We start from the raw sequence: 24,850 nt of genomic DNA, 5'->3' as shown, positions 1-24,850 counted from the left end.
GGAGCTAAACCAGCCCTTGGAGACCGCAGCAAGGAAAACGCTGCCCTGTGTTCACACTGTCAGCTGCAAGCGCAGTGGCATGGCCACATTAGCAGCTCTTGCAACGCCACAGAGAGCAGTGCATTGTGGTAGCTATCCCAGTGTGCAAGTGACTGCAGTGTGCTTTTCAAATCAGTGGGGGGGAGGGGGCGACAAGTGTGTTGTGTGGGGGGGGGGAGACTGTTTTGGGGGGCAGAGTGTGTCGGCAGGCTTCTTGTAAGTTCAGACAGTGGAAGAGGGAAACCCCAACATCAGCCCCCATCCCTGCCCCCCCCTCCCCCCCACATATACACCTACCTCTGCAGCAGGAGCATTCCACACTAATGGTTTGCTTTGTCCCAGAGCAGATAAGCAGTCAGCTGTTAGAAACGGAGCTTTGAAAGGGGATATCCACATGCCTGCAGCCGAGTTCAAAACAATGAGAAGAGAGGCCACTTGACTTCAAGGGATTATGAGACATTTCCGGAGGCCAATCACAGCACAGTAATGCAACCTGTCGTCCACACTGACGTCCAGGTGTTTCAGCCAGGGCGCGGCAAGCTTTATGCTTCTCGTGGAGGTGAATTACCAGGAGCGCTCCAGCTGCAGCGTCCAGGCGCTCTACGTGCCTTGACAGTGCGGACACCTCAGGAGTTAGGGTGCCCAGGGCTGATTTAATCCGCTCTAACTTGCAAGTGTAGCCAATGTCTAAGTGTGATATACTAGTTTACCACAAGGGGTGTCATCTCCTCTCCAACAAAAGAAGGCCCATAGTAAATTATGTAGCTTACAAATATGCATTACTACTACAGATGCAGCAGAGTGGACAAAAAATTAAAATCTCACTGTTTGCAAAAATACCTGAATACGGGGTCTGGCATGTTAGCCAATAGAATTTGATTGCATAGACCACTGTTTCTAATAAAACAATGCAGTGTAAGGGTCTGTCTGTACTATAATATTATTGTGTCAAGAGAATGCATTAAAACATAATACAATGACTATTTAATAACTGCTTTGTTTTGCCTATGTAGATGGAGCCAAACAGCATTTTAACCATGTCACAGAATCATATACCAGACTGTACTCTTTTGTATCATGTCAGAGCTCTAAAAGAATTCCGTAACACAGTCCCAAACTGAATTAAAACTATCTACGTAGGCAAAGTCAACCCATGTTCTAAGGTGATCTTCGATAAAATGTGTACTGTAGATGGGCCCTTAGAAGAATTTGATCTTGAAGGTTGAAGTCTTTTTTAAAAGTGATATCCTATTATTTAAGAAATACTGTGTTCCTGTAATTACAAGGAAGCAGTCCGAGTTAAGGTTGTGCATACAAACTGAAATGTACAGATTTCTGAATGTTTAACTGTGAAACCTTAACACTGGATATTTTGGGTGGGAGGGGAGGTATAGGTTGCACTAGGTATGATTTTTAATTTATTTTTAAGAAAAAAAATGGAAAAAAGAAGAGTCAATAGAAGGAATTTCTGTCTCCAAGACTTCACAACCTTAGCATTGCAAAAAAAACCTTGCAAATAGCATGTGTAAATCCATGATCCAGCTCCCTAACTAGTGCCCCTGAGAACTTACAGCACACCTCGCAAACTCACATTTAAACAACAACAGTATTTAAGGTGGTTAGTGTGCACTTTAATTGATCTGTAAATATACCCACACAAAAAAAAAAAAAACAAACACGTTCTGCAGCAAAACTGCCACAAGGGAGCCCCTCTCTTGCACCCATTACAAGGCAAGCTGAAGCCCTTCCTCATCCCCTTTACATTTAGCTACAGATATAAAGAAGTCTATCTGTAGCCCTTGCACACCTTACATTTTTGGATAGAGCCCTTGCTTTAGCAAGGTAACATTGGTCAATTGATTATGAAAACAGGACCTGCACTGGCCATTTTTCATAGGGACATATTTGTTGCAAAGTGCATTAGTTGTCTACTATGCACGTTCACAACATAATTTTCAAACCCTAATATGTTGGTGAAATCAAAGTTAATTTCCTCCAGCGTAAGGCTATGCATTACATCTCTACAAGGACTATATCTACAGTCAATTTCAACATTGAAACTTTAAGCATTATGACAACAGGGCTGATCAACAAATGGTTGCAAAAATGTTTGTACAGTAGGGAAAAAAAATACTTTCCCCAGTCCTCCTATTCTAAAACAGTTGAACTTTTTGCTCAAACTTTCAAATGAATTTTTACCTCTGGCTTCAAACTAAAGCTTCAGTCCTACACAAATTTACACATGAGCATAGCTTCAAAAGGACTACCCACTTGATAAAAGTTATGGATGTGCATAAATCTTTGCAAAACTGGAGTCTAAGCATGGAGAATTTTATCCAGAGGTGAAAGTTTCAGAAAGTTATGAGCATCTGAAAAATGAACTATAATACAAACAATTACACAAGTTTACTTATTGCAGAATATAATCATCATTGGATTGTAACAACAACAGATCCTTTAACAATAGTTTTCCATCAATATTATATTGATTATGGGCCTGACCCTTTCCTAGATGGAGAGAATACTGAGCGATTTTCTTGAAGAAGCACAAGTAAATACTCCGATACAAACTGCATATCCAAAGTGATATCTGTGTCTTAACAATCAACTCACAAAGGGATTTGGTTCCACATCCACGCTGTCCAAGTGGGATAGGTTCTTGGAAGGAGTTCCATTGATTTCAATGATATTGCAATGATGTAACAGAGGAGAATTTAGCCCTTCGGCTACATCTACACTTAGAGGTGGGGTGTGATTCCCAGATGACACAGACATACCCACGCTGCATAGCTGGGATAGCACAGGCAGTGGCTCAGGCTAACCATTTGAGTACATGCCCAGGGGGACAGGATAGGTACTTGGGCAACTAGCCTTGAGCTGCCATCCATGCTACACTGCTATTTTTAGCACACTTGCTTGAGCTAGTGCAGACGCATCTATTTGAGCTGGGAACCACAACCCCAGTTCCAAGTGTACACGAAAACCCTGATATTACAATGCACATTGGTTACTTACCAGGAATGTATTTCCACAGTGTCCGCACACCACCCGAGTACCTTCTGGCTGAACTGGCAAGGCAGGCTGAGCTGGCTGCTCTTCTGGAATCAACATCACTGGACCAAGGTTAATGATGCGTCTACTGTGGTGGGAACATTAAACATATATGCCATGTCATTACACTAACGAGGGGAAGGGATGATGCATTTAGGTTATAAAATATCTGGTAAGTCCTTGCAGAGCTAATGACTGTAAAGTAGAACCTACTTCTTATTATACGTGCATCCAATTTAGATCTCTCGTATTAGTTTTTTCCAAACAGGTAAGGAAGACACCTTTTTTTTTTTTACTGAAAGGTTATTATACAAGTGTAAATAGCAGCAATTTCAAGAAGACCTAGCCAGCAAATGGCAGAGTCCAGCTTGGGACACTTACCCTCTTGAAGAGGGAAGTATTGAGAGTGCAGAAAGTCTGGGTGAGATGACCAGATACTCAGGCTTGTGAGCAGAGATATGTAGCAATGGCTGGGGAAACACATAGCAGGAGCGGGACTCTCTCTCTCTTGGCCTTCCAGCCAACATCCTTAACCATTCAAACTTTCCTTTCAATTCCCTTCAAAATCAAGCATCCCTCCTCCCCCCTTCTCCAAGCAGATTTCTTCTTCTCATACGATTCTCTCCCTCTTTCCCACACACTCCAAGCCAAGACAGGCCAGGCAGCCTCCTTGCCTCTTCTGTGTCAACAGTCTTTGCCCACAAAGGGCATGTCCAACATTCACCTCAGGCTGCTCAGCTGGCAGCTCTGGCAAGCAGTGAGAATATGCCTGATTTACAAGATCTCTCTCACACACGCACAATGGGAGAAAACACCAGGTTTTGTAAATCCCACAGCATGAGGCTTGGAAAGACTGTGGGAGATCCCTATTTATTGCCCAGGAGGTTTGCTCACCTGGGACCCCCACAGAGGGTGACTTAGATGACATTAGCCATTCTTTATATCCACCCTCGAGTTGGCAATGGGAATGAGAACTGGCATAGCGTCATTCAAATGCAGAAGGTCAGAAAATACCAGGAATCCAGTACAGTTAAGCCCACTTAAGAGAAAACTCTATTTAAAGGAAAACTTTTTCTATATACTAAGTCATTTAACATTAAGTTAGTCCTAAATAGCCCACTTTGTATCAACTAGAAAAAAAAATCAATTTTGAGCTTCAAAGACCATTTAATGTCAATTTTGTCACATGCTTGGCTTTGTATTTTTAAGTTAACTATACTGTATCATTTCATGTTTCCAGTTTGCTCACGTGGTTTGAACATACAACAAAAATGACAGTATATGAAGCAAAAATGCATGCACAAAGAATCACGTAATCCACATCATCCCTCCCCATGCCATGCTGCCACAGCTCAGGTTGGGACAGACCCCCTTCAGTGTGGAAGGCAAGAAACAGCGGCACAGCATGCTCTGTGAAGGGCCCTCTCCCACAGAATGCACACTCCCAATCTTGCTCTCCTTCAAGAAGCAAGCATGACAGGCCAGGCAGCATATACTATTGGGACTGATGTTTTAACAAAATTAGGGAAATTGGTTTATTTTTGTGCTTCCTGGTTATCCAGTACATTATTATGTGTTATGGATTCCTGCTTACTTAGATTTATTGGATGAAATCCTTGACTTCAATGAGGCCGGGATTTCACTTATTGTGTTAAAGTACGCAGTGGCATCTGGTGTGTCCAGACACATCTCTTATTTATTTTAGAATTCTAAAGATTCACATAAAACATCAGATCACTTTATATTAACTAGTTTTTCTAAACAAAGAGCAGATATGTTCACTGACTAATTTTATTTTTTTTTTGAGAAAGGAGTAGGAGGGATTTCTGCAAAGAAAGATTTAACAAGTGTGTCAAGTTATTCACCGATACCAAGCAACAGAGTTACTATAGTGCAAGTTGCGTGTTCAACGCTTTCCCATGGAATTACCATAGAACTGAGCTTGCAGGAAATTATGCACCGTATTTCCCAGAACATTTAAATTGTTTCCCCACTATATTGTATGCTATTCACTTCATATAATCCTTATACAACTTCTACAATATACTATTCCATATTAAATATATTAAAAAATATTCTCAAAACTATCAATCATGTTAGAGAAATAGTTATTATGGCACAAGTAATATAGTTTTCTTCTTTGAATACGTTAACATAATGAATCCACTAAATTTAGGTCTACACAGATCCACGGACAAATATTTGTGTAGTGTTAACGAAAGCAGAACATAAATGAATGACTAACAATGACATGAAAATATTTATAACATTCACATCACCATGGTGTCTGTCATTAAGATTCTTTAGGTCTTACCAGTTGGGTCTCGGACACCCTATTCGCCGAGATGTATCCTTACAGATAAGAAGACAATTACATGGACATCTAACATACTTCTTTCCTGAAGGAGGGTTTTTGATTGGCTAGACAAAAAAAAAAAATACCACCAGAAATTTTATACAAAAGAGCAAACTAATTTTTTTTTGTTAGTTTCCTAAGTATCTTAAACAGAGTAACTGATATGACATGAATCCAAGTTAAGAAAGGGGAAGTACAGGACAGAACATGACAGGAGACAGGGCTAAAGTTTTAACAACAAACAATTAAAGTTATTTATCGGCACCCTAACTTTAGTTTAAAGAGTATGGAAAATGCTTGTTTCTCACTATTTAGCTGAGGAAGCATAACTTTAAATTAGGTCCCAGTTCCACGCATGTGTGTGTTTGCATGAATTAGTGAATGCATGTTGTTTGAACTTTGTAGCCCTTATATTTGATTTTATAAAATTAATCCTAAAAACACTTATATGTCACACACTGTCACTTGAATGCTTAAAATAGCCACATCTCCAAAGGGTTTACCCTCATTATTCTCTCACTCTGTCTATATACTCACTATTATATACACACACCCCTCAGTCAAGTAATATGCAGTCTTTACTGAGAGAAAAATATGCTTTTACTTTTATATTATATATATATAAATAAAAAAACAAACAAACAAACAAAAGCAAGCAACCAAGGAGTTTGTAGCCTGGTGGACAAAGTGTCTAGTTCATATTTTAGAAATACAGAGTTCAAACCCTACAAAGTTTAGTTTTATTCAACATTAACTGAAATGTTTTCTAAACAAATACTGCTGCTTAAGAGACAAAGCCTACCTGTTTTACTCTAAAACTTAATCCCACTGACTGCAATAGGTATATTCACATAAGTAAGGGAGCAAGATTTGTCATAAAGGCTAAGACCCTTTGGGAGTTATGTGCCTAAATACCTTAAGAATCTGGACTAAAATAATTAACAGAATGGATAGACTGAAGTTACAATATAATTTAGAACAAAATATCGGAAATATTATCTGCCTGTGTTTGTATACAGCCTAACGCAATAAGGTCCTGGTGCATGAGAGGTCTCCTAGGTGCTGTGGTAATATAAATTAAATCAATAATAGTAAGAGAATCAGGTAGCTTGTTCGTTCTCTAAGAGATAATCACAAACACCTAAAGCTAGGACCTGCATTTTTTATCTCTCAGAAGTTCCTGCTATCAGCACATTTTTACTGCTAGAACAACTCACTCCCTCTTTCCTTTTCAACAAATTAAAAATATATATCTTAAAAAATATTTTAAGTTCTCTTAATTTTCTCTGGGTTATCCAAAAGATGAAACTAGATGATCATAGGTTTCAGAGTCTCTAAGGTGCCACAAGTACTCCTTTTCTTTAGATCATCATAGTGTTCCTTCCATTGGTTGCTTTTATAAGTATGTCAAGAGGACACTATAGATTTCAGGTCCTGAGAAAACTTGTTTTTTAAATAAGAGGGGGAAGGGTGGAGTTTATATATACGGCACAAAACTTTCTAAACAATATTTAAAACTAAAGTCTTCAGAGTATTATTTAACAAAATAGTGCATATTCAGTCAAGTACTCATATGTAGTCCACTGGGTAGATTAGGCATTGTGTTCCTTAATGTACATCTAAAATACTTAAGGGACCTTGATTTTTTTTTCTGTCAGGTCTGGAAATACTGCCCCGCCTCTTCCCTCAACCCCTCCCTGCAAAGCCTATCATCTCATGCTATCTCATCTCTCAATAAAACATCAGGGAGGTAGCTTCTGCTTTAACTGACTCTTTTAACCCTTTGAATTCCCGCTTACTAAGAGATGGAAAGCAGCATGCATTCCACCTGAAACAAGTAGGCTTAGAAGCCTGAAGACTTTACTGCCTTTGTACATTTTCATTGCTAACAGATACAAGCCCACCTAATGTCAATAACCCTTGAATAAACATGCTAGGTGATCAGTAATACTGACATAACTCCTTGTTACGTAGGAAGGGTAATAGAGCATATCAACAACAATGGAAAACCTAAAAACCCATTTACCGTAGCTTCATTGCAAACTGTGCACTTAACAACATGTTGGTGAAGCTTGCCATCCAAATTGATTAGTGATTGGCACACGCGGCAGTTTATTACAGGAACACCACTGGCATCAGGACTGGCAATGGCAGTATACGGAGGGGGGAGTTCTGCTGCAAAGAAATGATGAAACAGTTCAATAACCAAACCAACAGGGTGATCAGGGTCATTCTACAGCAGAAAATATTTCCAATGGTCACAATAACTTAAGACACAGAATCAGAAAGTTAGTGGTTGGTGTTATTGTTTATCTAAAGTAATCACAAAACTGATTTACAGATTTCCCCTAATATTCTGTATTGATACATTAGTCCTAGTTCTATAACCATACTACAGAATACTGACAATACAGAATCATCACATCACATACTAGGAAGGCGATAAGAGGTGACACGTCCGCCTCTGAAATACTGCATTTGTATGCAGGCACTTCAATACCAGAGATATGTGGCCAAATTCAAAAGAGTTCAGAGAGAAACAAAAAAAAAAATGACTGAGGGGTGGGGGTGAAAAAGATTGACTTCTGGAGGGAAAATGAAAACAGATAAATAAAATATGCATAGCTTGGGTAAGTGGGAAAGTCCTGGCAAGCATTTATATTACCTGAAGAGGATGCAATACTGGGACAGATATATTTAGTTTGGCATACAAAAGGGCAATGCTAGAAGAAATCAGGTAAAATGAAAAGAAAGGAAATTTTTGCTGACTCCCAAGAATAGCTCCCCTAGAGTGAGAGCTATGGGCCCAATCCCGCAAGTTGCTTAAGGTACACCCTGAAGGTTCTGAGATCCCTCAATTTCCACTGAAGTCAAAGGGAGTGGCGAATACTTAGCACCTCACGGATTTGGGCCCTTTAAAAATGTGGATTAGTCCCTTGATGGAAATTTCCGGAAAACAATTCTGTTTTTGGCAGTAGTAGGCTGGACTGACCAACCTTGGGGCTCCAGCTTTCAGGAGTCACGCAGACAAGTTTCGGGTTTTAGGGAAAGGTATTCTGTTGACTGGGAGTGTAAACGCAAATGCAGCTTATGTAATGGACTAAAACGAAATGTTAGTCATTTAAAAACAACAGCTCAGCACGATGAGGGAAGAAAAAGGCCTTCTGCCCTTTTGAATTACAAGATTTCCCTTTCTCTACCCCAGTGTCTGTAAAAAGCCAGGAAGGCAATAAGGTACTAGGTCCCCATTACAGTTTATACATGTGTTCTTAAATAGGGAATTGCAGTAGGCAATAGAAAACACAGTCTAACACATCACAGTAACACTGCAAAATTCATTTGAACACATGACCCAGTCCTAAGTAAAGTTTTACTGGAGATAATAGCTTGAGTCTATTTTAGTCACTTTTTATGTAAATTAGTGTCTTGAAATAAGAGCATTAAATATGTGCATGTGTGAGGAGGAAGAGATAAAAATTACTGAAGCCCAAGGCTTGCAAACAGCATAAAGTAGGAAATGTGTACAAAAGAGCTCCCCTTTAAGCATGGAGCCAAGAGACACTGAATAAACTATACAGTAGTTCACAGCCAAATCAACAAATGTTTCAAAGAAACCAAGAGTCACAACATATTCCTACAAAAAAGCAGTGCTCAGCAAAGCAGCAGCTGCTGTAAAGAATTAAAGGGCTACTATTCAAGCCGACAGGCCCAAATTTAGTTCTACTAGTTTGTTTTAGCTTGTGGAGACACTATATAGGGTAGCCAAGTATCTGGTTTTCAACCAGAAAGTCCGGTCAGATCTCTTTTTTTTTCTGTCAGCTCTGGAAATACTGCCCCGCCTTTTCCCTCAGATCCTTAGGACTGATCGAACACCCGAAGTCCAGTTATCACGGGCAGGGGAGTGGGGAGGCTCTGGGGTCATCACCTGCACCAACTCCCTACTCAGCCGTAGGGTTGCCAACTTTCTAATTCCAGACAACCGAACACCCTTGCCCCGCCCCTTCGCTGAGGCCCCACCCCCACTCACTCCATCCCACCTCCCTCCATCGCTTGCAATCCTCCACCCTCGCTCATGTGCTCATTTTCACTGCAGGGTCCAAACAGACAGCAGGAGAAGGCCAGGAGCTGCAACAGTTTGAACATGGGAGATGGAATGTGTGATTCAAATACCCGGCGTTAAGGTCGTGCCCCAGCGCGAAGAGGTTGGAGGCTGGCCGCATTGCAAGAGCTCTGCTCTACCTGGGCCCCAGGCTGCTGGCTGAGTTTTATTGTCCAGTTTTATTGCCTTTTTGTTTTCTCTCTCTGATTATGATGGTGCCCGGGAGGACTCCACTCTTCCAGGGGCCGCCTAAATCATCCAGCTGGGAAGGGAGGAGGATGGGCTGTAGGGAAAAGATAACGGGGGTGGAGAAGGGAGGATGGGAAGGGAAAGAGGCCAGGGACAAGAGCAGGGCGAGGGGGAGAGGGGGCACTGATGAAGAGAGGAGGGAGTGTGGGAGGTATGTGAGGTGGATGAGGAGGCAGAAAGCTACACGTGCATGAGGATGTGGGGGGCACAAGGGTGTCTGAGGCATAATGGGAGTGCAGCAGTGTATGGAGGTGAATGGGGTGCAGGGTTGTGGGGGGTGAAGAACATTGGGTGGCAGATCTGGGAGGTGGAAAGGATGGGTGGGAGAGTGCTGTAAGGGGTACAGAGATGGGACGGGTAGATATGGGAGGCAGAGAAGGATGGGACGGGGAGAGATACAATGACGGGGAGATAAGGGTGCGGGGGGGTTGGGATGGGGAATAATGGGGGTGCGAGGGATAGGGATGCGGGGGATGGGACGGGGAGGGATGCAGTGAGGAGGATGCAGCCCTATTCCCAGCACTTGGAGACAGGGATACATATCTCAAACTCCTGGGTGCCAGTGATGGGGCGACACACCACGGTTCACCACAAGGCAGTGAGGGCACATGCTGCAGCTCAAGCCCAGCCACAGGAGGAGAGCGAGGAGAAGAGGGCCGGCAGCATCAGGAGAGGCGCGCGCCACGACTCCTCAACAGCCACTTGCTGAGCGCTCACAAATCGCATGAGTTCGTCCCCTGCCCTGACCTGGCCAACGGGAGCTATGTCTGCGGGCGCGGCAGCACGCGGAACCCCCTGGCCGCCCCCATGCTGGCTGTTTCCCAGGAGCAGCATGGTGCGGCAGATAGCAGAGAGCCTGCCAGCCCCACTGTGCGGTGCCACCAACTGGACAGTCAACGGCCCAGCCAGCAGCCCTGACCAGAGCTGCCAGGATCCTTTTCTGACCGGGTGTTCCGGGCCAAAACCGGACACCTGATCATCCTACTCAGCCGGGGCTGCCTCCTACCTGTGTCGAGAGCCTGCAACTCCCAGCCCCAGCTCCGCAGGCAAGTCCCTCCCTACCTGAGGGTGAGACAGGGGAAGAGGAGCAAATGGTGGGTGGGGCCTTGGAGGGAAGAGGCAGGGATGGGCCTTGGGGGAAGAGGCAGAGCAGGGGAGGTGCTGGTACTCCTGCTGGAGTGTCTGGTTTTTAAATATTACAAAGTTGGAAACCCTAACACTATACCTCATTCTTTCCCTCCATTTTTGTGAGCAGGTAGGGTACTGAAGTACACAAAAAAACCTACAACACATTTCCTCATGATGAGAAATCACAATCCTCTAAGATGCTGTTAAAGTTTGTTTCTTTGCTGTGTAGCCTACACACAAGCTACCCAAGACCTTCAATTTGTTTGCATTTTTGGGTGCATGCATGTTAAATGTCTCTCTACTCTGAAAAAATAAAACAAAACATAATTTTTGTAAATTTCAAGACTCAAGTCTATCATCATTTGCACTGGCAAAATTCTGGAGTAACCCCACCGACAAATATGGAGTTACTCCAGAATTACACCAGTGCAACTGAGAGCAGAATCTGGCCCTTCATTATTTAGGATAGGCTCACTTTCAGAAACTCAGCCTTGCCATCACCCTTTGCAGAAACCAATACACTTTTGAAGAGTTTGGAGTAACTTCAGAACATTTTAATAATTGGTTGTTTTCTGAAGAACTGCACTGCCGTCTGGATTAATGCCTGAGCATGCCTATATTTCGAGACACAAGTAAAGCTCTCCACATTCTCAGATCAAGACTATCCACTAGTAGAGACAGAAAAAGATACCATAATCCGTAAGAACCCAAAGTAAATACGTTTGGAGTCTGGCAATATTTTCTACTGCACGCGCATTGTAAACAGATCAGTGTAATTTAAAACAAAACAAAAAACTGTACATGACTGAAAGCTGGAAAAAATCAGACAGGTGGTGGTGTCTGGGCTGTTGCTGCTACTGCTCCCATAAACACCTTTCCAGCATCAGGCAAGCTGCCTACCACAGAGCTGGCTCATCTGTTGAGCAGGAAGCTGTAGCCAAAGAAGGGCTAGCTCAGTAACAAAAGGCATCACATCTAGCAGGCTCTGAAGACAACTAAGAACAAAGGGGAGACCCAAGGATCCTTGGATGCAAACTGGTAGAAATCACAGTGACACATAAGGGTTAGATTTCAGGGTAGCAGCCGTGTTAGTCTGTATTCGCAAAAAGAAAAGGAGGACTCGTGGCACCTTAGAGACTAACCAATTTATTTGAGCATAAGCTTTCGTGAGCTACAGCTCACTTCATCTGATACATTCAGTGGTTAGAGACCCCCTGGGTCTGGTATTTACATTCTAGTTCACCAAAGAGGGTCATATAAGGTTTCTACTGAAGCCATTATCTTTGTGAAACATATGTGCAGATAATATGTAAGAATATATATACATACTCACATTGCCAATCACATTCTTAGGCCACTGGAGTTACAGGCAGGTCACCCACAGGTAGTGTGCCTTAAGGCAGGTTCCATAAGACAGGAGGTGGGAGACACTCATCTCCCTAGCTGACAATTGTGTATTGCATGTCTTACAAACGCTAATGACGAGAGGGTGAGGATTTCAGGAGAAGAAATGAAGAGGTGAACGGCTGGGTGGGAACTGTATATAGGTAGGGGCCTACCAAATTCACGGTCCATTTTGTAAATTTAATTATTTCAACTATTTAAATCTGAAATTTCAGTTTTGTAACTGTAGGGCTCCTGACTCCAAAAAGTGTTGGGGGAGGAGGGTCACAAGGTTACTGTAGAGGGGTTGCGGTACCACTACTGTTACTTCTGCACTCCTGCTGGCGGCGGCACTGTCTTCAGAGCTGGGCAGCTGGAGAGCGACAGCTGCTGGCCAGGAGCTCAGCTCTGAAGACAGCCACCGTCAGCAGTGGCGCAGAAGTAAGGCTGGCCTGGTATGGTACTGCCACCCGCACTTCTGCACTGCTGCCTACAGAGCTGGGCCCTCAGTCAGCAGCCACCACTTTCCAGCCACCCAGCTCTCAGGGCAGCAGTGCAGAAGTGAGGGTGGCAACACCACGATCCCCCCTAAAATAACCTTGTGACCACCTGCAACTCCCTTTTGGGTCAGGACCCCCAGTTTGAGTAACGCTGGTCTGCCCTGTGAAATCTGCATAGTACAGGGTAAAAGCACACAAACGATCAGATTTCACGGGAGGAGACCAGATTTTACGGTCCGTGATACGTTCTTCATGGCTGTGAATTTGGTAGGGCCCTATATAGGTTAGGGATAAAGAACTGTTTAATATATCTAGGGGTGCAGAAAGAAGCAAAGGCATCCTTCATCAGGAGGAAAGCTGCCAGCGCACTTGGTCCCATAAAAGGAGGATCTCGGCTTTCCTGGTGGAAAAATGCTGTGTGAAAGACTTTGGTTAAGCACTGCCTTATTAGACAAGAGGACATCACGTTAGCTAAGCTTAGTTTCTAGAATGCACGTTCTGATTTTATTTTACATGTGACCCTTTGTTGCCAATATTTCTGTTTGCTATCACTTGAATCTCTGTTCTTTGTTATATTTACTCTCTCTCTAAACATATCTGAATGCTGTGTGTTAAGCAAAGCTAGGTTCTAAGATGTAACTAGTAAGCTGCAGCATACTGTTCCTTTGGGAACAGTGGGCCTGCTAATTCTGTGAGTGTCCAGTGGTTATGGGGCTGGACACCACAGGGTGAAGCTTGGAGGACTCAGGGGTTGGAATGTGCCTATTGCTCTCCCTCATGCAGGCTAGCAGAGTCCACAGAGGCTGAGAAGGGTGTGCAGGTGTTGCCTGTGGCTGGGAGCTGGCCCCTGCCAGGTACAAACAAGACTTCCTCATGCTAAGGGCAGGTGATAACAAGCTGCCTCCCAATCCTGGGTATCACTGGGAAGAGTCACAAAGGGACTCCTGCCTTCTAATCCTAGCCCCAAGAGCAATTCATTGCGAGGCTGTAATCTCTGCCTCATTTTCCCCTTCCATAAAAGAAGGGTGGCAACAAGTGTCAGCTATTGTGCTGTGACAATTGTTTGCAAAATACTTTAAGTCCTGGAGATCACCAGAATGCACACAAAAGTTCCCAGTGTCTGGGAGCCTACCAGCCCACAGAACTGCTGTTTGCCTGGAGAACTGTCCTTGCATGCCCTTTTAAATACTGGCAACTGTGCTTGATGGAAGCCAGCACAAGCAGCAATCTTCTTCCACTGCAGCAGAAGAAGTCTGATGGAGACTTGAGACTGGTCAAATAAGACTTGTAATGGAAAGAATCACTACCAAAGCCCTATATAAGAGCTGTCTGACTCCCAGGTGAGCAGCTCAGATTCTAGTATCCTGCCCCATCAGCTACTTCCAATACATCAGGATAAATTATGATTATCTTTTAGAATGGCACTGGACCTGATTTTCACATCTGAGCTAGAACAACAAGGCTGATTGTAAACTGGGCAAAAATATCCACCAAAAAAATTAAGGAAATATTGGGCCTATAATCTTTGTGCTAAAAAATGCATTTAGAGGCATTCCAAAAACAAATCAGTACCAGGAATTAAATTTCAGCAAAGAGTATATTGTGAGGAGAAGACAAACAGATTCCCTAGCTGGGTTACGAGTCTGTCAGTCATGAACTCTTAATAGAAATGCAGACAGCTTTCAAAGTACATTAATGTAGCACTTATATAGATGGCTTTTTTAACAGTTTGAATTTCAGACTAAATATTTGTGGCATTTGTAAGATACCATATACTGACAGCAGTAAAACAGTTCAGATGCGTAGGCCTAGTATTCCTGATATCCAGTCATTGCCAGCAAATCTTGTTTTTACAAGCCATAGATCTTTTCAGAGCACATGTAATGAAATCTGATTCTTGTATTGACATTATGGTTTATAGCTACATTTTTGATGTTACTTCTAACAAAAGACAAACAACATTAGGGGACTGGAACACATGACTTATGAGGAGAGGCTGAGGGAACTGGGATTCTTTAGTCTGCGGAAGAGAAGAATGAGGGGGGATTTGATAGCTGCTTTCAATGACCTGAAGTGGGGTTCCAAAGAGGATGGATCTAGACTGTTTTCAGTGGTAGCAGATGACAGAACGAGGAGTAATGGTCTCAAGTTGCAGAGGGGGAGGTTTAGTTTGGACATTAGGAAAAACTTTTTCACTAGGAGGGTGGTGAAACACTGGAATGCGTTACCTAGGGAGGTGGTGGAATCTCCTTCCTTTGAGGTTTTTAAGGTCAGGCTTGACAAAGCCCTGGCTAGGATGATTTAGTTGGGGATTGGTCCCGCTTTGAGTAGGGGGGTGGACTAGATGACCTCCTGAGGTCCCTTCCAACCCTGATATTCTATGATTCTATGAACAGCTATATCAGATCAGCAATGACAGCAGAATGCTCTGACAGCAGAATGCAGAGTATCCTAGTTCAAGCTAGGAGGTGGGTCCCTTTCTCCACAGGATAGGAATGCTGTGGATGTGGTAACGTAGTGGCTTCCTAGGAAGCCATATCTCACATTACTCTTGAAAATCTTCCTCTGCCCGACATTCAGAAAGGCAGAGACCATCTCCAAAGGGATCTGCATCCAGGTTTCCTCACAGGTAGGTGCTGTGATTCTGGGCCTAAAAAGGGGCATGGAAAGGGGGAAATGTATATGGAGGTAACCAAGAATACGTTGAGAAAAAGAAGTTATTGCTCTATTTCAGTACCTCTCAAACTACAGTCTATAGCAGGGGTCGGCAACCTTTCAGAAGTGGTGTGCCGAGTCTTCATTTATTCACTCTAATTTAAGGTTTCACATGCCTGTAATACAGTTTAATATTTTTAGAAGGTCTCTTTCTACAAGTCTATCATATATAACTAAACTATTGTTGTATGTAAAGTAAATAAGGTTTTTAAAATGTTTAAGAAGCTTCATTTAAAATTAAATTAAAATGCAGAGCCCCCCGGACTGGTGGACAGGACCCTGGCAGTGAGAGTGCCACTGAAAATCAGCTCGTGTGCTGCCTTTGGCACGCGTGCCATAGGTTGCCTACCCCTGGTCTATAGCCATCCAGTGGTCTGCAGAGCCATTGATGGTGGTCCACAAAATAAGGCAGACAGGCTGTTAGGGACTCAGGCAGTTAGTGACTGGGAGATGGTCCAGAAGAAGGTTCCCCTCAATGTGCACTGCAGAATAACAACTGCCAGTAAGGGGTTATAATCTAAATCCTGCCCTGGCCAGTAGAACCACGGCCCAATGCATCCTCTGTCATAGGCATGCTGCTGGATTATTTCTCTATAATATATTCTGCTGCTCCTCTCAGTAGGAATATGCATGCCTACTCTCTGCTTGCCGTAGCACGCACACTTGTGGGATAGGCATTTCCAACTCCCTAACTCAACAAACCAGGCCCTTCTGGGATACGACAATCCCTACCACACTCTGTGTGCTTTTGAAAGATCCTGCCCTGCTGCTTGTGTGAAGAGAAGATGCTCCCTACCTATCAATGCTTCCAATGCATCACATTGAGCCCTGGGGATTTGTCACCAGCCACACAGTCCTCATTATTAAAAAGAAAAGGAGGACTTGTGGAACCTTAGAGACTAACAAATGGGTTAGTCTCTAAGGTGCCACAAGTCCTCCTTTTCTTTTTGCGGATACAGACTAACGCGGCTGCTACTCTGAAACCTGTCATTATTAAAAAGGTGGTTCTTCCTCTTAGAAGACTTCATAAATAAGAACATAATTAAGACATTCCCAGCACTTGAAAAGTGTATCCAGCATCTACTAGCCTGAAAACTAAGACTGCTAGCCTAGGTGAAAAATACACAGATTGCTAGGAGCAAAGGTGGAGGAAAGAAGCAGCAGTTTCCTCCCCACAAAGCAGTGCTGCTACACCTCCAAGCCACATCCTCTCCAATTTAAAGGAATAAATCAGCTGTGTACTATCTAATGGGTACTGTATTTAATTAGAACATGTCCAAATATTTAATGTACTCAGACAGGGCAGGAGGCAAAAGGGGCAGTGCCCCAGGCCCTCTGTTTGAAAAGGCCCCCAAATAGAGTGGCGCTGCAACTCCATGCTCCAGGTCACAATCCACTGAGCAGGGAGCTGGACCCAGACCCTTGGGACAGGAGCTGCCATAAAGAGGGGAGTGCAGAATGGGCTTGCTTGCTCCCCACCCAGAATGGGCTTGCTTGCTCCCCACCCAGGTTTTCCCTCAGTGTTTTTGCACCCTAGGGGATTTTTGGAAGGGTGGGGGGCCTCCGTTTCAGCTTTTGCCCCTACCCCCAAAAAACCTCTGTGCAGCCCTGCACTCAGCTCTGGAGACAAAGCCCTGGCTGGGATGATTTAATTGGGGATCGGTCCTGCTTTGAGTAGGGGGTTGAACTAGATGACCTCCTGAGGTCCCTTCCAACCCTGATATTCTATGATTCTATGACTAGGGGGCACTGCTCTGAGGGGTTAGAAAGCAAGCTCCAAGGCTCCTTGGCACACCACATCTCTAGACCTAGAACCGAGGGTAGTTAGGGACAGAGGAACTGATCTCTGACTGGTGCTAGGTGAAAGGGGGTGAAAGCCGAAGGTGGGAACGTCTCCTTCTTTCGACTGCCTGCGCTCTTGCTGGGTCCTAGTGATCTATGGATTTTCTTGCTTGCTCAACCAGCAGGTGCGATCCACTGGGTGCTCCCCCATGATCTACTTTGGCACCTCACCACTGAAGAACTCCTGCTTCAGCATCTCTGCAGCTCCTAAGACATACTAGAGAGAGGAGTTTCTCCTGCAAGTCTCCTGAGGTGTATGGGCCAGCCTATCTAGCTGTGTGTAACTTAACAGTTTCAGATTGCAGAATGTGCAACCTTAACTCTTGTGTGTATACATTACAGTGCGCTCAGCAGCCATATATTATACATTTTCTTTTTAACTAGCAACTTGCCTTCCTCAAGGGTAACTGAGGTAGAGAAGCAATTAACTAGGAAGCTACAGCAACTTAGCCTATATACTGTATGCCAGCAAATTTTCACTATTCCTTTAAGCCAGTGTTTCCCAAATTTGGGACACCACTTGTTCAGGGAAAGCCCCTGGCAGGCCAGGCCGGTTTGTTTACCTGCTGCGTCTGCAGGTTCGGCCAATCGTGGCTCCCACTGGCCGCAGTTCGCCACGGCAGGCCAATGGGGGCTGTGGGAAGAGGCAACCAGTACGTCCCTCGGCCCGCGCCACTTCTTGCAGTGGCGAACCGCGGCCAGTGGGAGCCACGATTGGCTGAACCCGCGGACACGGCAGGTAAACAAAGTTTGGGAAACACTGCTTTAAGCCATACTAGCAAAACAAAATAATTTTGACTTTCATGTAAGTGACTTTTACAGGCAATCTGACATACATACTTAGCACAACAAAATGCTTAAGGACCCTATTAACACAGGGATTCTGCACCTTTTCTATGGGAGGAGTATAGAGTGTTTTAATAAAAATATTACACTTCAAAATCATTCAAGCTTGTTGCTTCCTCCTACCATCTGAACGTGAAATATAAGCGCTGGGCTCTCTTACAAATTTTCACTGCTGACATCATAGAAACTATTAAGTAACAATATCAATTGGCAGGAAAACCAGGTTTAAGAAAAGTGCTACAACATAGGCTTATATCTAGGTCCAAACCTAAGTCACTGCACTGATTCATTCCCATTACATAATTAATAATCACATTTTCAAAATACTCTGAACTGTACATAGAGTAATAGTTACAAAACAAAGACTCCTAGGAAAAAAGTAACTGAATATGAGAATTCAAAATGCCTCAAAACCTATATACTTTAAAGCTAAGGAGGTTATAAATATAAGGAGTAAAGGCATAATTAGATCCCAGGGAAAGAAAATGCAATCTCCATGACCTCTGTTACTGGTTTGTGCAATTAAGAATGGTAGATGATGGTTAATGTTAACCAAGAGCACAGCAGAGCTACATTTTCATATCCAGCCCTGATTTTCTGACAGTTTAAAGATTACAGTATACAAAATATATATTTGCTCACCTGCAGCATTTGTCCACTTTCTTTAGTACTCCCACCTAGAGTGTATTCTCACATAAATCACTTTTTGGTTTATATTTAGTTACTGTTTAATCTGTACCTGAAAACTGGAGATCCTAGTTTGTAACAAGCCTGGTAAAAATAGAGACCCAAATCTGCTCCTATTAAAGCCAGCCTGAGTAGGATTGGAACCTCATACTTTAAATGCTGCCACTAACACTGAACTAATCTCATTTAGTTTAGACAGTCTGAGCTTTTTCTGACATTCTGTTTCATTCAAGAGGTTTAACCAGTTTAAAAAACATCTATACCAATGATTTTGCAAACCATAGATTCATAATTATATTTAAATTTTAGATCAAATTTATTACTATTCCTAGCTCCAAATCTAAGTTACTTTCTTAAGTAAAAATTAACTCCCTCTTACTGCACATTCAACCTTTACCAACAGGCCAATTTTATTACTCCTATGGAAGAGAGTTTAACAACACAGCATTAATCTGGATCCCAGATTCACAAGTCAATGACCTACTGTATCAAACTTTCTTTTTTTGGGTGTGGCCTGCAAAAGCAAACTCGCAATGATGTGTTAGTCACTTTATTCCAGGGTGGATAAAAATCAATGATTTTTTTAAAAAAATAAAAAATAAATTTAAAAAAATCAGATTTTTTTTATTTAAATTGGATTTTTTTGATAAAATGCTTTTTGAGGGGAAAAAAATCTATCCAAAGATAAAGATACATTATAGCTCAAAGATATCTCATCATGGAATTGGGATTATAAATTCTAATTTACAGTATGAGACAATATATTCATACAATGTTTAAGAAAAGTTTTGTAAATGAGTTCCAACAGTTCATGGATTCGGGACCCAATTTTATGGGGTTCCAGGGGCTTCTGCATAGATTATTTAGGTTAATCTTTCTATCTACCCAATGAGACTCAGTGCTCAGTCAAGAAGACACTTAGTAAAAGCATCAGAGATGCTTAGTTTTGCAGTTCTCAAACTGCGGATTTGTGTCTCCAAAGATAACATGCTTTTTTAACAGCAAAAATGTTTTTAAATAAATAAATAAATAAATAGAGGTGAGAAATAACAGACCCTATTGTCCCTCTGCAAATTTGTGTACCCAGAGTCAATCCCTTACCTCTCTCTAAAAGTGCAAAGTTTCAAAAAGTTCAATGAATAGAAGATTGTTGGGGGCGGAATAGATCTGGACAAGGAGAAGAAGTCTGGAGATAAATGTGAGAAGGGAGGGACAGGCAGTAGAAACAGAAGTGAAACTGAGCAGCATATCACAGAAGTCTTGAGGTCTTTCTGAGAGTAGCCTTCATTGATTTGAGATCTACCATACCATTCTCTTACTAGAAGGGAAAACCTATAATGGCAGCAGGCCATAAAAGAGATACAGTTTGGGAATATTTTAATGAAGTTCCTCTACCTGAGGGTAAGACAGGCATGCGTGCAAAATGCAAACAGTGCAACAAATAAATGCAAGGCCTGGTTGCCCAAATGAAACATCAAGAGAAGTGCTCATTCTCAGGAGGAAGCTGCGTTGGTGATGATGAAAGGAACATGTCTGAACATGCAGGATCTTCAGGTTGGTAAACTTTTTTATTTCATACTTCTTTCTTAAGGACTGCCTGTCTTCCTTCTGGACTATTCCTGAATTCTCATGTTTGAGCAAAAAAATAGTTGTTACTCTGCGGTACTATCATTTTAGATGCAGTTGTGATAAAAAATAGCTCAAAAAGGCAGATCTTCCTTTTACAATTTCACCTTTAAAGTAGTACTGAGTGTCAGCGAATGCAATGAGTAATACTAAATGAGCAGTATGGTAATAATAATTAAATAACTGCATTGACTTATTTTGTTTAGGAAAATCCATCCTCAACATACAGGATTCTGAAGACTATCCCCCTTCAAGATCACCATCATTTTCTATAGTTTCAGAGTTATCTGCCAATGACAGTGTTTCAATCACATCATGTATGTCACACAGCCACAGTATATCACCTGTAGCAAAAAGAAAAAAAAAAATCTCCATCATCCAGAAACAACCATAGATAAGTTTGTGATAAGAATCAGCAAATTACAAAAAGAGGTAATTGAAGAAAAAATTGCCCTGTTTGTTTATGCAACAAACTCTCCTTTCCGTATGATTGAGAACCCACACTTCATTAACATGGTACAGTCATTAAGACCATCCAACAGAGCAGTCCACCCAAAAGTCTACCTAACAGTCCACCCAACAGAGCAGATGTCACAGGCAAATTGCTGGATAAAGTGTATGAAAGAGAAATTTAGCAGTATGCAAAAGATCTAGAGGGTGAAATCCTTAACCTGAGTCTTAATGGGTGGAGCAATGTCCACAATGATCCTGTTGCATGTGCTTATGTGACAACAGAAGAAGGGAATGTCTTCCTTACAGAAACAATTGATACATCAGGAAATGCACACACAGCAGAATACTTACAAGAAGTAGCAGTAAAAGCTGTAACAAACTGTGAAAAAAAATTCAAATGTCTAGTACCCAGCTTGGTCACAGACAATGCTGCAAATGTATCCAAGACTAGAAGAAATTTAGAAGAGAGTCCCAAGCTAATAACATACGGTTGCAGTGCTCATTGATGCACCTCCTAGCCAAAGACTTCAGAGTTAAATTACAAGCATTAAAAAAACGAATGGGACAAGCACTATCTCCAGTTCATTTTCTTGCAAATATTCTCAATACTTGGTATCAGGGTCAAACCTTAACTGCTGAAGAAGAGAAGTTGGCTATGGCATGGACTTCCAGCAATCATCCCTCCATAATGCCAACTATAATGAACTTCAGAGCTAAGGGTGAACCATTCAAAAAATATATGTTTGCTGATGATGTTTCAAAGAAAGTCACACCAGTGAACTGCTGAAAGTCACTTAAGCACTTAGATTCAGAGACTGTTGAAGTGATAATCTCACTTTTAACAGCAGTAGCTTCTTCTGCCAGTGTAGAAAGAATATTTTCTTCCTTTGGACTAATTCATTCCAAATTGAGAAATCGTTTGGGACCTGAAAAAGCAGGAAAGCTTGTTTTTCTTTTCCAGATTATGAAGAAAGAGGAAAATGAAGGTGAAGACGACCGAGTTACCTGCAGAAGCCAATATTTTAAGTTTCTCATGTTGACCTGGCTGACATAGTTGATTTAATTTTTGATTTGTTTTTTAAATATTTCATTTAACTATTTTAGTTAAAAACAATTTTAACAAAAACAAACCTGATTTTAAAAAACTTGAATGTTTAACTAAATTCAAAAAAATCATATGCTTGCTTTGTTAAAGTATTGAATGTTTGCTGTTGAAGAAAAAAAATCCAGAATATATAACACTGTTGTTTTAGTTAAATAAAACAATTTAAATGTCTGTCTGGTAATGTTCTCCTCCTAATAAAGCATGGCAAGAAAATCCTCCAAATATTAATGATTAACCTGTTGAATTGGAGATATTTATGAAGTCATTGGGACGTGAACTATCTGCTTCATTTACCTTTGGTAAATTAAATAACGAAACAATCATTCATTTTCTGATATAGCTGTAAAACTAATCTGAAAAGTTTTCAAAATAGATCACTTTAAAAATGTATTGCATGCACCTTCTAAAAATGAAACCTACATCTATCTCTGAGTTGTGAAGAATATGTATTAAGGTTATAACAACCAACAAGAATGCACTTTTATGCAGAAATCCATGATTAAATCAGGTCTTCCTGACTAGTGATTTAAATCATGATTTAAATCAAATCCACCCCGCTTTATTCGGTATAGATGCTACTGTACAGAGAGCTACTCTCTGGTACCAGTTTGCCCACCAGACTAGAATTCCACCACCTGGTGCCTACTGGTACAAGGCTTCAATGACCGTTGGGAATTAAATGGGGTCTTTTTATGTCTTTTTTCCATTTGTTCCGGTTTGATTCTTTAAAATATGCTTGCCGGTAAGATTCTGTCTCCAACAGTTAACCATACTGAATTTAGTTTTTCGCAGTTAAAATATCTTTGGTTTAATCCCACCTCTAATTAATGGAAGGACTAAAGTCCAATAATTTACTTTTCAAACTGTAACGTGTGAATCTGCTATTATAACTATACCTGTTCAAGCCTGCTCTGAAGTTGTGAACAATTAGCTTAAAAAAAAAAAGTTCAAATGTGAACAGTGTTGCCAGAAACATGCTCTACCCTACCTTTTTTAAAGCATTATCCATTGTTTCTCAGTTTTTTCTTTGCTGCCCAAATGTCCATGCAATAAAAAAAAGTGAGATTGCTTCTTTTACCTGAGAAACTGCCATTTGTTTATTCCTTTCCTCCTTCAGCCTATTGTTCACTAAACTATACACATGCCTGCTTGTCTCAAGGCCCAACAAGGGCCCGTCCCCCTCCTCAAGGCCAGGCAGCCCCATCAAAAGCAGCTGTCAGCAATCAGGCACAAATCAGACGCGATTTTCTCGAAGCCTAATAATAATGCAAGCATTATTTCCTGTCAAGACAACTGAAGCAGAAGATATTGAAAGGTGAAAGGTACTGTCAGCTCCACAAGAAGTTTGGAGTCACTTTTCACTAAGAGGTGCTTTACAAGCAGCACCAAAAGGTGCGTGGATTTTTAAATGAAGACCAATTAAATATGCAATATCCCACCCAGATTTAAAAAAAAAAAAAAAACAATTTTCAGTATAACCATAATTACTGAGATCTGAACGGAGGTTAAAAAATATGACTTGCTGGTGGGTCGTAGAAACGGGGAACCCCCAAGTCAGCAGATGGGCCCGGGGGAGGGGGGCGGTGGAGGAGGCTTTCAATGAAGATCAAGACAGATTGCATGGTTTTTCTTGTTTGTTTTTTTAAGCAACAGCCTCTCAAGGGCACGGGAACAACGTGTGCACCAAACACACCCTGCCCCTGCCTCGGCCAAGCAGAGGCTGCTGAGCGATGCGCGTTCGGCTCTGCAGGTCTGACTCGCCGCCGGTAACAATGCACTGATGGCTGCTGCGGGGGAGCCGGGAATGCGGCACGTTGCAAACTCATCGTGCAGCCTTTCCCACCCCCGCCAAGACAATACCCCCGCCTCCGGGGCACGCCGAGAAACCCCCGCAGGGGCCCCCCGCCCCCGCGCAGGTTGGAAAGGCTGGCCGGAGAGCGGGGGGGGGGCAGTAGGGACTTACCTCTGGGGCTGCTCTCCGGTAAATAGGGCGGCGCGGTGGGGGTGACATTGCCGGAGCTGGGCGCGGACAGCAGCGGGGAGCGCTCGTCCACCCCGTCAGCAGCCATGACTACTGCGGCAGCAGGGCAGGCTCAGCCCGGGGAAGCGCTCTCCTCGCTCGGCCGGCGCGCGAGCGTGTCACACGGCGCCGGAGCGAGGGGGAGGGGAGCGGGACCAGCAGCGCTAGAAGACGGGGGAGGGACTGGGAGCGGGCCCAGGAGAGGGAGCGGGACCTGAAGGGGAGGGGGTGGGACTAGCTGGCCCTCTCTATGTCACAAGCTAAAGAGGCGGAGGATGGGGAAGGGCAGAGCTTCCACTCCCTGCAGCCTCGGCCGGAGTTGATGGGGGTGAGGGGGATAACTTATGTGGCAGCTGTTTTTGTTTTCCAGGGTAGCTGATGCCTGAGCCTTAAGATGAGGATTGCAGGAAGGAGCAACTGGTGTGCAGGCTCTTCTCCCGGGAGAAACTGGGACATGAGCAGGAGCCAGAACGCCTATGGTTGCCCAGGCCACCACTGCAGCAGGAGAGGACAGCCCTGGCACCTGGGGGTTTGTCATGAGGTGCCCGCACACACACACAGGACCCCCCTCCTCCTTGCTTGCTACACCTGTGCTCTCACTGTCCTGTCACTAGTCAAGAGCTGTCTCTTGCACCAACCAAAGTTGGTCCAATAAAATACAGCACCTCACCCACTTTATCTCTCTAACATTATAAATAAGATTTTCATTCCAGAATTGTATGCAGACACCATTAGCATGGGGAGATAAAGA

At 42.8% G+C, this 24,850-nt stretch overlaps 1 protein-coding gene across 1 annotated transcript in view; it reads right to left on the bottom strand.

Moving 5' to 3' along the window:
* PIP4P2 (phosphatidylinositol-4,5-bisphosphate 4-phosphatase 2) overlaps window positions 1-24,148 on the bottom strand; it is a 60,624-nt gene extending 36,476 nt beyond the window's left edge. Inside the window, exons 1-4 of the mRNA XM_077808930.1 lie at window positions 24,043-24,148; window positions 7,473-7,621; window positions 5,405-5,511; window positions 3,055-3,178 (exon numbers count right to left, since the gene is read on the bottom strand). Coding sequence (XP_077665056.1) covers window positions 3,055-3,178; window positions 5,405-5,511; window positions 7,473-7,621; window positions 24,043-24,148 — 486 coding nt within the window. The remainder of the gene's footprint in view (window positions 1-3,054; window positions 3,179-5,404; window positions 5,512-7,472; window positions 7,622-24,042) is intronic.
* Window positions 24,149-24,850: the final 702 nt, after the last annotated feature.

The sequence above is a fragment of the Eretmochelys imbricata genome, chromosome 2, assembly GCF_965152235.1.
Source record: "Eretmochelys imbricata isolate rEreImb1 chromosome 2, rEreImb1.hap1, whole genome shotgun sequence".
Taxonomy (NCBI): Eukaryota; Metazoa; Chordata; order Testudines; family Cheloniidae; genus Eretmochelys; species Eretmochelys imbricata.
This window is presented reverse-complemented; position numbering and strand designations above follow the sequence as displayed.